Source organism: Mus caroli, unplaced genomic scaffold (assembly GCF_978045245.1).
Source record: "Mus caroli unplaced genomic scaffold, Mus_caroli_1 scaffold_1, whole genome shotgun sequence".
Lineage (NCBI taxonomy): Eukaryota > Metazoa > Chordata > Mammalia > Rodentia > Muridae > Mus > Mus caroli.
In genome coordinates, this window is record NW_028227256.1 from 81791690 (window position 1) to 81810280 (window position 18591).

At 36.1% G+C, this 18591-nt stretch overlaps 1 protein-coding gene across 20 annotated transcripts in view; it reads right to left on the bottom strand.

Annotated features, from left to right (window-relative positions):
* Positions 1-18591, bottom strand: part of Trip12 (thyroid hormone receptor interactor 12) — a 114650-nt gene that overhangs the window by 19813 nt on the left and 76246 nt on the right. For 10 of the 20 annotated variants that reach the window (XM_021173487.3, XM_021173454.3, XM_021174329.3 and 7 more), the window contains 15 exons: positions 18453-18570; positions 18202-18361; positions 16212-16365; positions 14889-15117; positions 14595-14713; positions 11270-11477; positions 8814-8914; positions 8469-8643; positions 7318-7459; positions 6135-6326; positions 4214-4365; positions 2096-2268; positions 1751-1824; positions 900-1099; positions 170-297 (listed from right to left, as the gene is read on the bottom strand). In XM_021173487.3, coding sequence (XP_021029146.1) covers positions 170-297; positions 900-1099; positions 1751-1824; positions 2096-2268; positions 4214-4365; positions 6135-6326; positions 7318-7459; positions 8469-8643; positions 8814-8914; positions 11270-11477; positions 14595-14713; positions 14889-15117; positions 16212-16365; positions 18202-18361; positions 18453-18570 — 2325 coding nt within the window. The remainder of the gene's footprint in view (positions 1-169; positions 298-899; positions 1100-1750; positions 1825-2095; positions 2269-4213; positions 4366-6134; positions 6327-7317; positions 7460-8468; positions 8644-8813; positions 8915-11269; positions 11478-14594; positions 14714-14888; positions 15118-16211; positions 16366-18201; positions 18362-18452; positions 18571-18591) is intronic. The other 10 variants (XM_021174408.3, XM_021173921.3, XM_021174737.3 and 7 more) reach the window with 6 other exon arrangements.

The following is an 18591-nucleotide window of genomic DNA, read 5'->3' on the forward strand; positions in this document are numbered from 1 at the left end:
CTTATTTTCTAGACATTAAAATCAAACATTTAACTAAAAGTAATCATTCTACAGTAATATATTTCTTAATTGTACCCAAAATTTTTAGAGCTCTAAGTCAGTTAAGGGGCAGGAATGCAGAGAAGACAGTGCCTGATGACAGTCAGCTTCCCTCAGTGCATCACCTTACCATGCCATAACTCATCATGCTTCTTTGCATTTCTGGGGGAAGTTTTTGTTGGAGCTGTTTGGGCTCTCCCCCTTTTGCCACCAACACAATCTTTAGTACTTTCTTCATCCTCCCTCACAGGTTTGTACCTAAGCAGATAAGACAGTATGAAAATCAGATGCAGACTTTAAGTGTGCAAATTATTTTAACAAAGCTAATAATGTCTAAGTCACAGAAAAGATACAGAAAGAATCCCTAAGAGTCTTCTGAATTATAGCTTTTTTTCTCCCTATTACGAAGAGTTTATCTTCCTAAAAGAAAGCATTGTATGTAAGCAATTAAGTCTTCTCAGGAAGACTATACTTTGGGAAACGGTTCTTTCTATAAAGTGTAAGACACTAAAGGCAGCCTAGGAGGCTGTATCCAGATGTCACAGGACTCAGAGCTACCAAACCTATATAATCTAATCGGATACCATTTTGACTCATCAAAAGATCTGAAATCAAATCAAATCATGCCTTTAAACATGCTTTCTACTAGATAGAATGAGGAAGCAATATTCATATACACATTGCAGATCATTGAATATTTGAAAGACTTTCATAGTTCAAATGTGGGATTTAGGTTCTTCCTCTCCTCACAGAATTGGGCCATGAATTTAATGAGAATTCTAAAACAAAGATCACATGCTACCAAACAGAACAGAACAAAACAAACAACAACAACAACAAAAAACCTAGTTCAGACTTGCCATATTGTATGAGTCTTTGTCCAAATTCCAGCTCTTCCCAGAGGATTGCTCTCATCATCAGTAGATTCTCTTTCATCTTCAGCCTGTACGCTGAACTGCCGCACTGCCTGATACACGGTCATGTTATATGGTAGTAAATGTTCTCCAATATAAAACTGTAGCCTGTGCCTGACATTTCCCGAATTTAAAAATTGAGCAGCCTGAATAAAGCAAAGAAAAGTAAGCCAAAGTACTGACACGTGTACAATAGCTGAGATTTATCTGCTAGGGCAACAAGTCAAGATCGGTGGTGAATGTTTCAAACTACAGATAACTCTATATATCCTGAGCATTATTTATCTGTAATGCTTCAAGACAGAGTGCTCAGAAATTCAAGCTTTTCTATGTGATATATAGAGATACTAGCATCCATATGAAGATGGGATCCAAGTATAGACTATTCACATTTTGCACAAAAGCTGTGCAGATAATTGGATATTGGTATGGTTAGTTTAACTTCCACTGTTTATACAACCTACCATATACAGACAAATGTAAATTTTCTCTCTGTAGCTTCCTAGAGGCGATTTCATATTCTGGATATTGACTTTAGGGATACTCAACATATACTAGTCTATTTTTTTCCTTTACATGCACAACTCTAAAAATCTTCAATTTATAAGCAGATGAAATTAAAAGTAACTAATAAAATTGTAGAACCATACTAAATTCAGTGATTATTAAAATGGATTAAGTAATTTCCGTGATTTTTTTTTCAATAATGACTGATAAGGGGCCATTTGAATCATAGAAAGCTAAATCAGATACAGCATGGTAAGTGTACAATATAACACATGTGAAAAGGACCTTACCAGAGACTCATCTATTTCTTCATCTGACCCATCATCATCACTATCTTCATCATCTTCTCTTACTCTTCCATATCCTGAATAACCAAAAAATAAAAATAAAAAAAATTGTTACCTAGGAATTTTAGGTGTCAGAAGCAGTAGTTAATGTTACATTCTGATCTATAAAAAAGAAACATTCTGATACATAAAACATTCTGCCTATTAAGCAAGTTCAACATATGCCTATTTCTGATAGGACCAGAGGTTCCTACAACCTAAAGTTTATGAAGAAAAGCAATTAGTAGGGAAATAACCTTTAAGGCTATTTTCATAAACATAGAAGTAAAGTACACATACGGAAAATACCTCTAACCACAAGGTATCTCTCAATAGCTTGCACCAGAGCCAGGGGATCAATCTTGACAGGCCCGCCTTTCCACTGCTTCACATTCGCACAATCTGGGTGTCGTTGTAACTGACATTTTAACTGATGTGTGTTGAAAAATTTTAAAGCTTGTGATCCTCTGTTGAGAGAAAAGCTCAAGATAATTTATGAAAAAAGGTTATTCTACTATTTTCAAAGTCAACTTATATAAGATTCATCAACAACTCAAATTATTCAATACAAGTTATTACAAATAACTAAATGAGTGGGTTTTTCATGCATATGAAAAGCATGAAATGAACATGATCTCTAGCCACTGTGAATTCATGTTATCAAGGGTGTTATAAAAACTGACCTCTATGAAATGCTGTACCTACTGGATTATTCCTCTGGAAATAAGAACTCTTCAACTATCTGGGCACACTCACCTCTGCAGTATTTTATCCTTCCCTACTAAATTCTATTCAAAAACCAATGGGGGGGAAGAATCCTCTATTTTTTGGCTTATAAAAATAAAAACATAATTTAGTAATATAAAAAGTAATTATTCAAATTTACTTTGCTACATACTTTTGAACAAATGTCATACTTTAAATATTTCTTCCTGGTAAAAGGTTCCAACAAGTCAGATACTGTCAAACTTAAAATGTAGTTATTTTATACAACTCCAAGGAGCATGTAAATATTAAGCAAGCATTAATTCATATGAACTTAGACAAAATGAAAAGCCTCAGGTTTTTTGGGGTTTGAGTTTAAATAGCCCAGTCTAGCTTTGAATTCCAAAATCCATTTCCCCCTCCTTATAAGCTATTCATTTAAAGGGATGGAGCAAAGTAAACTGAAGGTTAGTTTTTATTTTGTATTATGTTTTTATTTGTAAGTAAAATGTAAAGTAAAAGAAAACAAAAAAACAATATTCCCCCTTCTTGGGTTCTTCCTTGGATTACAGGTATACCAACGTATTTTGTGATGTCCCTTTGTTTCATAAAACTATTCTAAGATAGTATAATAATATATTATATGTAATATTTCTAAGTAGAAAACAACTCCAGTCATACTGTGAAGGAATATAGATACAGTTTTTATTCAAAATTTTAAAAGTGAGAATGTGGATTAATTTTCATTATATTTTCAATACTCCAGAAAGCTTACAGAATTCCCTAACAAATTAATTTTACCTGTCTCTAGTACCTTACAAGTCCTTAAAACCAGTAAGAATAACAAATTTTTATTGGAAGTCAATCTTGAAAATGGATACTTACATGCTATAGCCCATCAAAACAGAACTGATCAAAAGAGTCAGAATATTTTATTGCCAATATACAAAAGCAAAATTAAGAGAATCATTACATATTAAAACATATCTACTTAGAAATTTTGAATGTGCCGGGCTTGGTGGTGCGTGCCTTTAATCCCAGCACTCAGGAGGCAGAGGCAGGCGCATTTCTAAGTTCAAGGCCAGCCTGGTCTTAAAAAGTGAGTTACAGGACAGCCAGGGCTATAAAGAGAAATCCTGTCTCAAAAAACAAAAACAAAAACACAAACAAAAACAAAAACACAGAAAATTTGAATGTTTGTCTTCCCAGTCACTGATTTACCAATTTTAAAAAATAAAAGTTGTTAGCCAGGCAGTTAATGGTACATGTCTTTAATCCCAGCACTTGGGAGACAGAGGCAGGTAGATCTCTGTGAGTTTGAAGACAGCCTGAGCTATAGCGAAAGCTTCTATAGAACAGCCTTCTAGAACAGCCAAATAGACAAATAATTAACAAACAAAAAAATTAGTTGTTAAAATACATGGTATAGGCTGAGCATGGTGTCACACCTAGCACTTGGGAGGCAGATACAGGCAATCTGAGTTTCAGAACAGCCAGAGGTACACAAATAAACCTTGTCACAAAAAAAAAAAATAAAATAAAAAATAAATCAAATACATTGCATGATCTTAAATAAAAAATGCATTTAATCAATTGACACAAATTACTTAAGTCATTACAGAACACTGTTCCTAAAAAAGACCAACACCTTACCAGACCTCTCACCACCTTTTCCTTCACAATTCTGGTGGCAAGTGGACATATCCAGGTAATGGTCCTTACCTTCCTCCAGCTCCGTTCCCACTAGGGAAATCATGTACTTTGACTGGAAATTGCTCCATTTGGCTGAGACAGTTGTTCATCTTATGAACCAATGCCAGCAAAGGCGCATGGCCCACTGGTTCTACTCTTCCAACAGGCTCTTCTCCAGGAAGCTAGAGTTATATATTTAACAAAACAAAAACCATCAAACACAGCCTTCTGAAGTCAATACTCAAGAGCAAAACATTTTAATAAGCAGTTTCACAAGTGGAGATTTATCAATTAACTTTCTTATCTCTCTCTCTCTTTTTTAAAAGATTTATTTTATGTATATGAGTACACTGTAGCTATCTTCAGATTCAGACACACCAGAAGAGTGCATCAGATTCCATCACAGATGCTTGTGGGCCACCATGTGGTTGCTGGGAATTGAACTCAGGACCTCTGGAACAGTCAGTGTTCTTAACCACTGAGGCATCTCTCCAGCCCAACTTTCTTATCTCTTATGACAGACTTCATTATGACAGCGATTTCAAGTCCCTTGTTCATTTTCTTCTTCTATTTTATTTATGTGCACTGACTGGTGTTTCATCTACATGTATGTCTGTGTGAGGGTGCTGGATCCTCTAGAACTGGAGCTACAACCACTGTAAGCTACCATGTGGGTGCTGAGAAGTGATCCTACATCCTCTGAAAGAGGAGTTAGTGCTCTTAACCACTAATCTATCTTCCCAGCCCCTACCACGGAAAAAAGTTATTTCAAGCAAAATACTTTTTATACATCCCACAATTCTTCAAAATTCATGAAACCAAATGACTCAGAGGAACAGTAGTTACAAGTGGGTAATATCCAATCCATAAGGTATGAGATTATTTATGCTCTTCCCCCTCTTCTTTTACTAACAATATTAATGTTTTATTACTAAAGTAAATTCTTTGTGTATGACAAAGAGTACTGAACTGCCACCTGACTGAAGCATACAAAAATTAAGCCTCATTGGCTGGAAAAGTATCAGGTAACAGATTGCAGACAAAATCTTAAATATCAGATAATAGATCATGAACATATACAATCTTAAGTAAGGTATATCTTACACTTGCACCCACGTGCTTGTGAAAATAAAGATTTAAAAACAGCAACCAAAACCAAAAACCCAATAATATCCTACCTTGACTCCAATAAATACCATTTCTGTCTTTAGGTAGCCACACAACTTAAACTAATATAAAGTGTTCAAAAATGTCTATGAACACTTAAAAGGGGCAGCATGGTTAAGCGGTTTTGCTAATAAGCAGAAATCATTAAGCACATTACACCAGCAATGCAGAAAACAACTTCCTGACTTATGCCTTCTCTAATACAGTTGCAGCGGGAGGTCTAATACGCAGTGCCCAAGAGGGGTTTATCTCTTGTTCTAACACACCAGGCACCAAAAGGAAAAGAGGAGCTAACTATAGACCCGCCCCTGTAATCTACATTATAGATTATGTTAAGCACAGTAATACTTTAACTGCCTATCAAATGGCCAACAAATATTGATAAATGAGACTACTAGTAATGCTTATCTTGCAAAGTAAGAAAAATAGGTAGCAACGTTGATGTGGGCTTCAGGTTTCTAGGAGTGGGGAGGAGGGGATTTCTATTTTGTATTTTAGAAAGGGTCTAAAACTCACTGTGTATCTGATCGTCTTACCTTGCCCTCCAAGTGCTGAGATCTAATCATGGGCTTCGTGTCTAGCTTCATTTTACTACTTATTTTACAACACAAAATTTTTTTTTGGAAGAGCCAGATATGGCAGATTCTGAATATCTTTAACCCCGGCACCTGAGATGTCAAAGGAATCTAACTGAATAAGCAACACAAAGTATACTTCTATTGGGACACAAATACACCCACTTGCTAACTCTGACTCTTAGTACCCATGAGCATTATTAACTTACTGGAGAAGAAAAAAATACATGAAGGAAACGCTTTAACCGGATCTCTCTGCCGACAGCATCCTTTTCACTCTTAGATGTCAAATACAGCAAGAGTTGTTTCACAAACCCACTATGTTGGATTTCAAATGAAGACACATCTGACTCTGAGACTATGCTACGGATTTCTACAAGGCACTCAGCTCCACCATCCACCTAAAAGAGTGGAGAAGAAAAGTCTATAATGATTTAAACACTACAATTCACATTTCCCAAAAAGAAATTTTTCTCAATACCTTAAAACCAAAACAAACAAAAACCACTAGCCAGCTCTGACCCCTCTGAGCTACAATACCAACCTGCCAGGCAAGATGTGCTGGCTGGTACAACAGTGGCTAGAGCACTACTGAGCTTAGATCTGAAGCCCACTCCATAAGAGGAAACTCATTCTTGATAGTGTAAACCTGGTTAAAAGGCAATGAAGGTCAAAGGTCCTAAGAAGGAACCTACTACTATTTTGTTAAATGGTGTCGAAATATCTCCTCCATAATTGTGTCTGGAAGGATCACTATGTTAAGCAAATTAGGACATGCTACTTCTACTATGTGTATAATACATTTAAAAACAGAAACACAGAAGTAGAACAGCTGCTACTTGAGAACCAGGAGAGAGTGGAACAAGAGGGGGCAACGGGTAGAAAATTAGAATAGAAATAATGCACAAAATATACATGTATGAACATATTAGGCCATGACTTTGTACACCTGGTACTTTAATAACTTTTTAAAATTAGAATAAGGCTTTTTTAGAAAGCCAGATTAAAAATGATAAATCGTGATGTAGCTTTAAGTTAATAAGCATAAAATGTCTATGAAATAACTTAGAAAACAAGAAAAAATTAAGTTTAGGAAAAAGGGGGTGGGGGCACAATAAAGCCTCAAGCCTTTCAATCTTTCGTCAAGTAAATACAATGAGTCTGCATATAGAGGTGGTTATAAGTATTTAGAAAAGGGGACATTTCTGAAATTTTGTCTTTTGTCAAGAAATTGGCAACACAAAAAACAAAAAGAAATGGCAAGGTTTCCAGTATGTACTGTAGATGATAAATCATGGCAATGGACAAGGGTCGGAAGAAATTGTAGAAAGCAAAGTTTCTGCAAACACCACCCAACTGATGTCCCTGCAATGCACTGGACACAGACAGTACCTGGAGGTTGAGTTGTTCAGTTGCAGCACAAAGTCTCTGAAGGACATTCAAGGCAGGGTTGCTTCCATCCATATTCTCAGAACTAAAATAACGCTCAACAAATTTATGTGCCTGCTCCTTAATCCAGCCTTTAATTTTTTCTCTACAAGAAGGAAAGGGAGAGGTATGTCTCTGGTTAGGTAGAAAAAAAAAAAATCTACGCCAAAGTCAGATTAGAAATGTAAGCTATTTCAGAAGGTTATGGTGCTGAGTTCAATGTCTGGGAGAACCAACTTCTGCAAGTTGTTCTGTGACCTCTACAAGTACTTAATACATATATGAAAGAAATAAAACAGCTACACACAAAACTTACTGGCCTACTATAATTATTATGACTCAAATAAAGCAAATTCAGCTTCATTCTCAAAATGGACTAAGATGTAGCTAAAGAACTGCTTAGGTACTTGGAATGTATTTCATCATCAGGTGAAGAGTAACAATGTTCTAACTTCCTGACTGTTCAGACCCAAATACAGGTTTACATAATAACTGGATAAAGGACAAATATATCTAATACTGTCCATCACTGTTCCCTAAAGAAATGAGGTAAAAATGAGGTATGCACAAGCATGTGACCTGGCTATTTATAAACTTTAAAAATACATTTGCTTAATTATTCTCCTTAATTCAGAGACTCAGCAGCCAACCCAATCAAATGAAAAGTTATCTTTAAAATAAAATGCCACTGGAAAAATGTTTTATTTACAGAGGAATCGGTTTTCACAGGTACTCTGTATATAGTGTATATCCTATGACCCACTGATAAGCATTTCCATATAACCCACTGATAAGAAATTAGTATCTGACTGGGATCCAAGTACTTTTTTAAGCTACAAATCTCCAAATTAAAAGGTATAAACAGAAAAGGCAAGCACACACAATTCAGGAAAATGTTCCACATAAAACAAAACTAACCAGTCAACTGGCTGTATTATTGCTATGCTTTGGGTTTTTTAATAGGGTTGAACACACAGGCAAATCCTCATAAGAATGTACTTATCTTTTGGGTTGAAAGTGGAACAAACCAAGTCCAAGTATCCCTAGTATGGGATGAACATGCTCAATACAATCATGTTGAGAACTTTCATCCCGAACCCGAGCACACACTTTACCTATTATTGGATATGGTGTCTTTTGAGGCTGCCCTGGCAAGACCACTAACTCCTGCAGTTCGTGCTGGTTCGATATTGTTGCTGTTGGACTGTGCACTTAACCTTCCCCATGTTTTTGGATTCAAGCTTGCCAAGAAGGAAGATTTAGGTGACTGAGTAGTGGTAGGGCTTTTAGCTATAGAGAAAAGAATTAAATTCAAATCATTTCACCAAAATTGAAAAAAAAAAGTAAAAATAAACTTCAATCTTAATATAGAAACTAAATTAAGAACAGCAAGTCATAAATAAGGCACCTTACTCATCACCTCCTCCCCCATCTCCCAATCATCTCATCAGAGGTCTCACCTTGATTGTCTACTTTGTCATCATCTCTTGGAGGGGAATATTTTGGCCTTCTTGGCCCTCGTTTTGGCAGTCGTTTTCTCTTGAGAACATCACTTAATCGACTGTTGCATGGAAAAACAATGATGAAGTTAGTAATTACCACACAAGGACCCAGCTATAACTAGACATTTAACTTAGATTTTAAAATGCCCCAACAATTTTCTCTGACTTAATATGGACTCTCATGGACAGTCATATTCCTTAGGGAATAGAGACAGAAAATAAATTACTAATTGCTAAATAAAAAACTAAAGGCCTAGTTTTCTTCATATCCAATTTTATAAAATATAATGCATTAAACTACAAAGACCAATCTGTTTAAAAATAAAAAAGAAACATGAGTAGTATTTATCCCCCAATATAACTGGCAACAAAATACACATGTTACTTAATGTTCATACTATAAAAATATTCTGATTACTTACAGTATCACAGACAAAAAACATGGAGCAAGAACACTGATAAATACATTCATAACAACTCCCATTAACTTTTTTTACATATATTAATCTGTTAATTGATAATCTATTTGGAAGGAGAAATGCATGTTCATTGAATTATCTGCACATCTCTTTTTCTTCATGTTTCATTTAACTGTTGAGACAGAGTCTCCAAATTACCTCACGCTTGACCTCTGATCTATGACTCTCCTTGGTTCTGAGTGGAAAGTGGGCTTTACTTCATCTGTCTATAGGCCTTATTCTAAACAATACAACAATGCACTATACCACACATTGCAAGCTGCTGCTCTTAACAACATTCGAAGTATTTCTGAAATCATTTAATAACAAAGATACAAAAAAAAGACTTTCAGGAAAGAAATGCACTACTATAAAAGAAAACTGTTTCACATGGAAGGCTTCAAAGAGATCATTTTAACAGTTAAAGGAATTTGTTTCTCTTTCAGGAATTGGGCTTTATTCGAAGCACCCACATGGGAGGCTCACAATCTTAATTCTAGGACATTTGATGCTTTCTTCTAACCTTTGGAGACACCTGCACATTTACAGTGGACATACATATAAGGCACACACACATAACAAAACAATCTTTGAGACGAGAAGAATGTTTCACTTGGTAATCCCAACACTTGGGGGAGAGGAGTGGCCAGAAGAACTGAATTAGCAACCAGCCAAAACTGGACTTTTTTCAAGATAGGGTTTTCTTCGTATACTCTTGGCTGTCCTGGATCTGTAGAACAGGCTGGGTTAATAACTCAGAGCTCCACCTGCCTCTGCCTTCCAAGTGCTGGGATTAAGGTTCTGTGTGACCACTACCCAGCCCTGGGTAGTCTTTTGATTAAACTGAAGTAAGGAGTTGCCACAAAGTGACAGCAAACTCAACTCCTTCCTCAAATACCCAACTTCAGCAATCTATCCAGCTTTACAGACAGTAGTTCTTTGAGGTTTTGCTGATTGAATTTTAGGATCCCAATAATAATGTTTTATTAAGATATATTTTACAGGAGCTAGAAAAATGAACTCAGCAGTTAAGAACATTAGCTTTGGCTCCTAGCAGCCACTTGAGTTCAATTCCCAGTACCTATATGGTAGCTCACGACCACCTTATAACTCCAGTCCCAGGAGCCAAGCCTCTTTTGCCCTGCATGAACATAAGGCAGAACCATACATGCAGGCAAAAACACCCATATTTATATAATAAATATAAAAGTTAAAAAAAACTTTGTGATGTATTTTGCAGCAAAAGAAAAACATGAACTATTACCCCGAGTAAATGAATGTGGATTACCATATACAAGCCAGGTGGCAATGTTCCAGTTTCTAAACATAAAAGACGTATAAAAGCACTAGTGTGACCTTCTAATGCAGTGACAATAAAAAGAAAATTAAGGGTTTCTGACACAGTAAATACAACGATAGCAGAGCAGGCACAGATGACTTTTTACCTTACCTATAGGAAACAGCCATATTTGTGAGGAAGGTATTACCTACAATTTCTCATTTTTTATCTCCTACTACATCAATATCCTGATATCACAAAAGCATATATACAACAATACAAAGTAAATGCAAAACTATGAAACAGGCTAAGATACTGCATCTATGATGTGTGTAAACAAACCTAATGTGTTTGAACTTCATTTCCCTGGGGTAAATGATATGTTTGCATTTCATGTACCTACAAACAGGGGCTCAGCGAAGCTTTTTAAAAGTTATTTTCTTTCTATTCTAAAGAACAGAAGGGCCACATAAATACTTCAGTGGTAAAGGTAGTCAGTATTTTATGATACTGTAGAGTCAATCACCACCACCAAAAAAGAAAAAAGAAAAATCCACTCGCACATCTTCTATTCACAGTAAGAGTCATGGATATCAACATAAATACAGGCAAATTACATTAAGAATCACAACAACAACAACAACAACAAAAATAAAAAGAATCACAACAAAACTCACCCTTGAGGGCTCAGATCCAGAGAATCATCTCTGCTATGCTGCAAGCTAGGTGACCCCAGATCAGCAGAGGCGTTGGTTGCTGCTGTTGCAGTCCCACTGCTGGCTGGTGTTGTAGATCCCAGGGATCCTGACCCATTTGTACATGCTTTGGGGGGACTTGTCAACAAAGACTCTGATTCTGCTAAATGTTTTACTTGATGCATCACACCTTCATGGCAACAGGGACAAAAAGAAGTCAGTTTAATCAGGAGACAAGAACAACACCCACCACTACAAATTTCCTGAATGGTAAACTAGAATGTAAATGGTAAACTAGCAATAAAGCCAGGAGGGAGGAAGCTGGGGAGAGAAGCACCGGGCAGAGAAAAAGCCCAAGTTTCATCTTGATTCAGATCAGGAAAAATAAAATTAAAAGGTATTTTTATTGAATGTCTTCTAATCTTCCAACCAAACTCCTTTAAAACGGCTACTCAAAATAAAAAAGTCAATCAGCTTCAAAAAGAAGACTACTATCCAGAAAGGGCTACGGAAAAGTGGTGATCATCCATCATCAGAATAAGGATGAAGCTGGGCGTGGTGGCGCACGCCTTTAATCCCAGCACTCGGGAGGCAGAGGCAGGTGGATTTCTGAGTTCGAGGCCAGCCTGGTCTACAAAGTGAGTTCCAGGACAGCCAGAGCTATACAGAGAAACCCTGTCTCGAAAAAAACAAAAACAAAACAAAAAAAAAAAAGAATAAGGATGAATTTGTGAGAAGGGAACGCGATAGGCAGTATGTCTTTCTTTCAGATAACCAAGAAAGTTTGTGTTAAATACATGAAAAATCTGTGGGTGAAATTTGTGTATGAATGTAGAAGCATTTTTGGGGGAGTAAAGTCCCAATCTTTCATTAGATTTTTGTTGGTGGTGTTTTATTTGTTTGTTGTGAAGGATCTATGCAGCTCCAACTTCCTAGAATTTTCCATGTAGATCAGGCTGGCCTCAAACTGAGATTTGGCTACCTCTGTTTCCCAAATGCTGGGATTAAAGGCATGGACTACCATACCTATTAGATTCTCTTTGGGGGTTGGGGGGCAGAACCAGATTTCAACTTGGTTCAAAACTACATTTTATGCAAAAGCTATGCTAGGTACTGAGGACATAGTAACAGATAAACTAAATAACTCAAATGAGGATTCCAATAAGTAATAAGTTCACAAAACAGAAATACAGGAAGCCAGAGCACACTACGGGAAAAACAAGCTCAAAATGGAAGGAACGTTCAAAGAATGAAGTTAGCATAAAACTTTAGTCTTTTTATGAGCAGCATGACCTAGCTGTGAGAAGCCAAAGTCCATTATGTATATGCTACAGATATAGGTGAGGGTAGAAAATAAAATCTGATGGTATAACAGATCTTCTAACTTTAACAAAAATCACATTGGCATGGGATGGAGATGTAAGAGAGCAAGTGGATCTCATTTACTTGTAAACAAGAAAAAATAAGAACAAAAGCAAAACAAAAAGTGGATAAATCTAAAAACACAAGTAAGACAAAAGAAAATCTGAGAGTAAAGACAAAAATATGTGACTAAATATTTTATGCATCTAAAAAGTAAGTGCGCATTGCTGTATCTTTTTTTTTAATTGTTATTTGAACAAAGATAATTTTATTTAGTTTCTTAGAGATACTGTCTCACTAAGTAGCTCACTAAGAAGTCAAGAGATCAGTGTTCCTTTTTGATTGAAGGGTACCATTGTGCCCAAAGATAATTTTAAATACTTAAAGAAAAAACTTCTACTTCTGTTTTCATTGTATTGGTCTATCTATCATAGTTTCAAAATAAATAAATAGATAAGATAAAAAAACCCAATATATGAAAAAGGGGCTGACTCTAGCAGATCATGCCTTGTTCAGTCACCACTGCTTCCTCTTAGCCAGCTGTGGTGGCATCAGAGGACAGAGGCAGACAGATTTCTGATTTCAAGGACAGCTAAGGATATACACAGGAAATCTGTCTCAACAACAAAAACAAAAACAAAAGGCTTCCTCCTGTAGCAGATGACAACAAATAGAGAAACCCATTGCCAGACATTATAGCAGGACTGAAAGACCTTGGAACACTCAGCCTCAATGGGTCGTCTCCATCAAATCTCTCCCACTTCAGGGCTCAGGGAAATGAGTGTTAAGAGGTGGAAATAATTTAAGAGCCAGAAAGGATAGAGCATACCAAGCAATCAATGTCCTCTAAACCAGTAAGATCAGCACACATATAACTCAGAGACTGCAGCAGCAGGTACAGGCCAGCATAGGTGTGTATCAGATGGAGTCCTACAGCTGAAAAAAAACTAGACATGCACCCCATCCCCATGCCTAACCCTAAAGCCATTTCCAATTGATAAATCACTTGCAAAGGAAACAAACCAAGGGTAGGCTGAATCCCAGCAGTAAACTGCCCCAACAGAAAGTGAACACATTTTTCAAGGTTCTTTGTTTCGATGTCATTGTCAGGGTTCCTCCATTTTCCCTCCCTAAATTCTGATTTATTACTGTTTTATTTGTATCATTTTTTCTCTTTTTTCCTACAGGGCCTTTGCAGAAATATTATGGCTATCGCTTTAGTGTTTTTATGGGATTCCTAAGTGTATGAATGAGTCTCTGCATGTTTCTTATGCCTTTTGTTTCTTATGCCTAATTCCTTCTGTTTGTTTTGTCTTCTTCTGATGTGTTAGTTTTATCTTATTATAATTTATTTGATTATTATCCCTTAGAAGCCTATTTATTTTCTATGAGAAATAGAAAATGGATTCCAATGAAAGGGGAATAGGGAATGAACTGGAAGGGGAAACCATAATCATGATATATTATGTAAGAGGAAAAAACCCCATTTCCTCGATAGAAGGAAAAAAATAATAATCAAGAGCTGGAGAGATGGCTCATTGGTTAAAGAGTACTTGTTGCTAATCAAGAGCACCTATGCTCAGTTGCATTCACATGAAACCTTACAACTATCAGTTAATCCAATACTAAAGGATCTAATGCTCTTACTGTACCAGGCACATACATTCTCAATCCAACAATATATCCTCAAACATTAGAATTGTTCTGATCTACTGCCATGATGCACTACAACCTTGAGTGTATATGGGGGTAGGGGAGACACTGAAAATTAATTACAGGTATCAGTTACAGCAAATCGCAATAATCCTGTACTTCCACAAAATACACATACTCTTAAAACATCTCATGTGCACAAATGCTTTCCTTATAGACACTGAATGTGTCACATGAAATTCTATCTAAACTAACCTATTCACCATTAACTTATTGTTAAAAATGGCATTACCTTCTCTCCTGAAGTAAACACTAAAAATATCAGGTAACTTTTGCATTAGGATTTCTGCCATCTGAAGAGCTCCAACTACTATCTTCAGGTCTTGGCTGGATAGCATTGAAGCAATGTGACTAAAAGAGAAAAGCATTTGTGAATAATCTAAAGTTGGTGATTGTTTAATTAAAATTGTGTTTAAAAAGACATTTAATATTACTCATTTTTTTCTGTACAAAGATTTAGAAATTCCTTTAAAAAATTACTTCAACTTAAATTACTAAAACATTTTTACTATTTCCATGAACACACCTTGAAACAGCATGATTTTTCAGAACATCCTTCAGAAGTTCAGCATCAGCAAAATAAATTATCCTAAGAATTGCTCTAAGGCACTTGTGTCTGACCGCAGGGCCTGCTGAGGAGCTGTACACTTCATAGAGAACACCAAACAAGGTCTTAATGAAAGACTTAGCCAGTTCCGGATCTTCTTTCATTAGCTGTGCTCGAGCATCATCCTTCTTTAACTCTGAATATCCACCTGTTATTTTAAAAAATGTACAGTCCTGAAGTGACCAGTACTATAGAAGCACAGAAGATAAAGTATTCGGCCAAGAAACTATTTGAAATGCTATGCAATTTTTTTCAGTATACAACAATTGACTCGAGCATACAAAGATAGCATTAGGAAATTACTGATCATTCTTACCAGATGAAAGCATCACTGTACTAACTATATACTACTTCCTTGTCATACAACAGTCTAAGAAATACTAACCCACTAAAATACAGGTAAGAAAAATGAACGGAGTGCAAAAGAATGTATTTTGTTCACAAAGAATACATGTAATGAGAATGTAATGAAAATTATGAAAAAAGGAGTGGCCAACTATGTTTACATATCTTGAATGTCCCTTTGTTTTGTTTTTAAAGATTTATTTATTTATTATATGTAAGTACACTGTGGCTGTCATCCGACACCCCAGAAGGGGGATCAAATCTCATTACGGATGGTTGTGAGCCATCATGTGGTTGCTGGAATTTGAACTCACGACCTTTGGAAGAACAGTTGGTGCTCTTAACTGCTAGGCCATCTCTCCAGCCCAGTCCCTTTGTTTTTTAAGGTCCATTTGTCTACACTGAATAACATGAAAGCTTTGAGTGTACAATAGTGTTACATAGTATACAGACTGCATGACCTAAGAAGCCTCCAACATTTCCTACCTAGTTCTTTTCTGGTAAGGTGCAATGAACACCTGCATTAGTTCTAACAGAAAGTCCAAGACATCATTTAAAGAATAGTAATACTTATTAGCTTATTCATATTAACTGAGGCATGGGTTCTAGTGAAATATATCACATTATTCAACTAACTTGTCCCTCCTTAATTAATGATACGCAACTGTTACTATGTAAACAAAAAACATTACAGATCCAGCAAGAAGGTAAATAAGTGAAGGTGCTTGAGAACAAGCCTAAACACTAGGAACTACATGGTAGTGCAAGAGAAATAGCTCTTCAAGTTATCCTCTGTGCATGTTGTGGATCATGTGTGCCCATACACTCATACTCAAAATGTATGTAAAATAAATAAATCACAACTGTACAGCTCTATCTAAGTCAAGGGATACTTACTAGTGTTAGTATTGGCTAAGGGATTAGGTTTTCTCTGAATGGCACGTGCTGTTCCCGTGTCTTCATTGATTTGCTGCATAGAATTAAAATCAATAGTATAAACTCGTCCCAGAGTGGACAAGCTTATCTCATCCTCACCGACCTGATGGGCTGCCTGAGAGCAAAGAAAGAGAAACCTTGAACATAAACATGTAGAAATCCATTACCTAAGTACAGCAGGGACAGATGCTACTTTGTAAATGTATTTTATGAGGCTGGTAAACTGACAGAATGTAGAAATTTTAGTACAGTTGGTGACAAAACTCGGTAGTTTAACAAATTATTTTAAATTAAACCAAACCATGGGCTCTATAAGATACTAGTGATACAAATGTCCAGGTAAATATAAAATATACTATAACTGTCATGAAGATACCATTTGCATTTAGAAAAAAATTTAAAAGAAAATTTTATATACATACTTAGAACTCCAATTGTAATAAAACACTTTTTACCTGAATAAACTTCTAATAACATACTAAACTTAAGCCAAACACCTTGTAGAAATTATCCTTAGGTAAACAAAGACAACCTCACATTTACATGTTGTTCTAAGCCTGTAAGACAGAACTAAAACTACGATCTAAAATTAATAATCACGATGCAAGTATTACACAGAAAAGACTATTATTTAACTTCAGACATCCATCCTAGAGAAGTTAAAAATTGCTACATATGCTGATTGCACATGTGAAATCCCAGCACTCAGGCAAAAGTTAAGGCAGAAGTTTTCCAGGTTGAAAGACAGCTTAAGATATACAGCAATAACCTATCACTTTAAAAACAAACAATCAAACACTCTTTATACAAAGTCCAACCTAGGGGGCTGGTGAGATGGCTCAGCAGGTAAGAGCACCCGACTGCTCTTCCAAAGGTCCTGAGTTCAAGTCCCAGCAACCACATGGTGGCTCACAACCATCCGTAATGAGATCTGACTCCCTCTTCTGGTCTGTCTGAAGACAGCTACAGTGTACTTACATGTAATAAATAAACAAATCTTAAAAAAAAAAAAACAAAGTCCAACCTAAGCTGAGTCTCCTTGACAGAATGGAATACCTATCTGGAAATAGAGAGTAAACTAATTGTAAAGATGGAATTATTAGCAGGAGAATGCTAAAAAGAAAACACTTAAGGTTAGAAACTAAGAACACTAGCAGTTGTGGCACACCAACCAGTCAACAATTAACTCTCCCTCCAGCAAAAACTTTTTAGAAACTAGAACACATATTTAAAATACTACTCTACAAGGAATAAATATGGTTGCAATTTAAAAGGTTTATTAAATTTAGAAGAATTCGGTTAAAGTACTGACATTTCTAGCAGAAAATGAATGGCCTCAAGTACTTTAACACTCTGAGAAACTTTAATATTATTCCCATGAATAAAAAAATCATAAATCACACATAAACTGTCATTAACATTTTGGTATATTCATTCTTTTCTCTTATACCAAGCTATCAAAAATTCCACCATTTTAAACACTGCTTCCACTTATGCTATTAAAATCTATTGCACTACTACAGAATTATATATTAATCTATCACAATTTTCACATTCACCCTAAGACAGAAACTTAAGTTTGTTTTCACTTTTTTCCTGATTAGGTATAAAAAGCGCACACTGGGAAATTTCTTCTGGGTTGAAATAGTAGACCTGCTTTGAAACACAGTCTAACCCTCCAATGTTTCCTTTTGGAAACAAAACTATGGGACAAAGAACTGAGATTACTTGCTCCAAGCCAAGCAGGTAGTTAGCAGCAGAAGCAGGACTAGAACATCATGTTTTCTGACCTCAACAGAATGAGGACCTTCTTTCTCAGGAGACAAAATGAGAGAATCTTGAGTTAATTCAAAACTGAGCACACTTAAACACACACAACCACCTCCCCATTTGCCATCCCTACACCCACTCTCCACAAAAATAAGACATTTAAACGGTACGATGAAACTACTACCTCAATGATCCGGCTATCAATCCTGTTATAGGGATGCCAGAGGCCTCGGTCATCCCGCCACTGCCATATTGCACCATCTGTGTTCTGTGCATTTCCCTTTTTCAACATGGTATCAACTGCGAAGATGCCTTCTTTTGGTAAACATGGCATAAGTTCACTGAAAGTAAAACGTGCAATTATTTTAGTAACTTTCTGCACCATCTGTAACTGTTAATTAACATTTTCAAGGACAGTTAACCCATTTTTACCAAATCAAAGATGTCAGTTCATACAGTTCTTGAGGACTTCGTGGAACAAGATCAATCTGCTCTTGACAACTTCCATTGGAGGCACCACATAGGAGGAAGTGAAGTGTTTCTGCAATGTCTGTAAAGCCAACATCAGCAA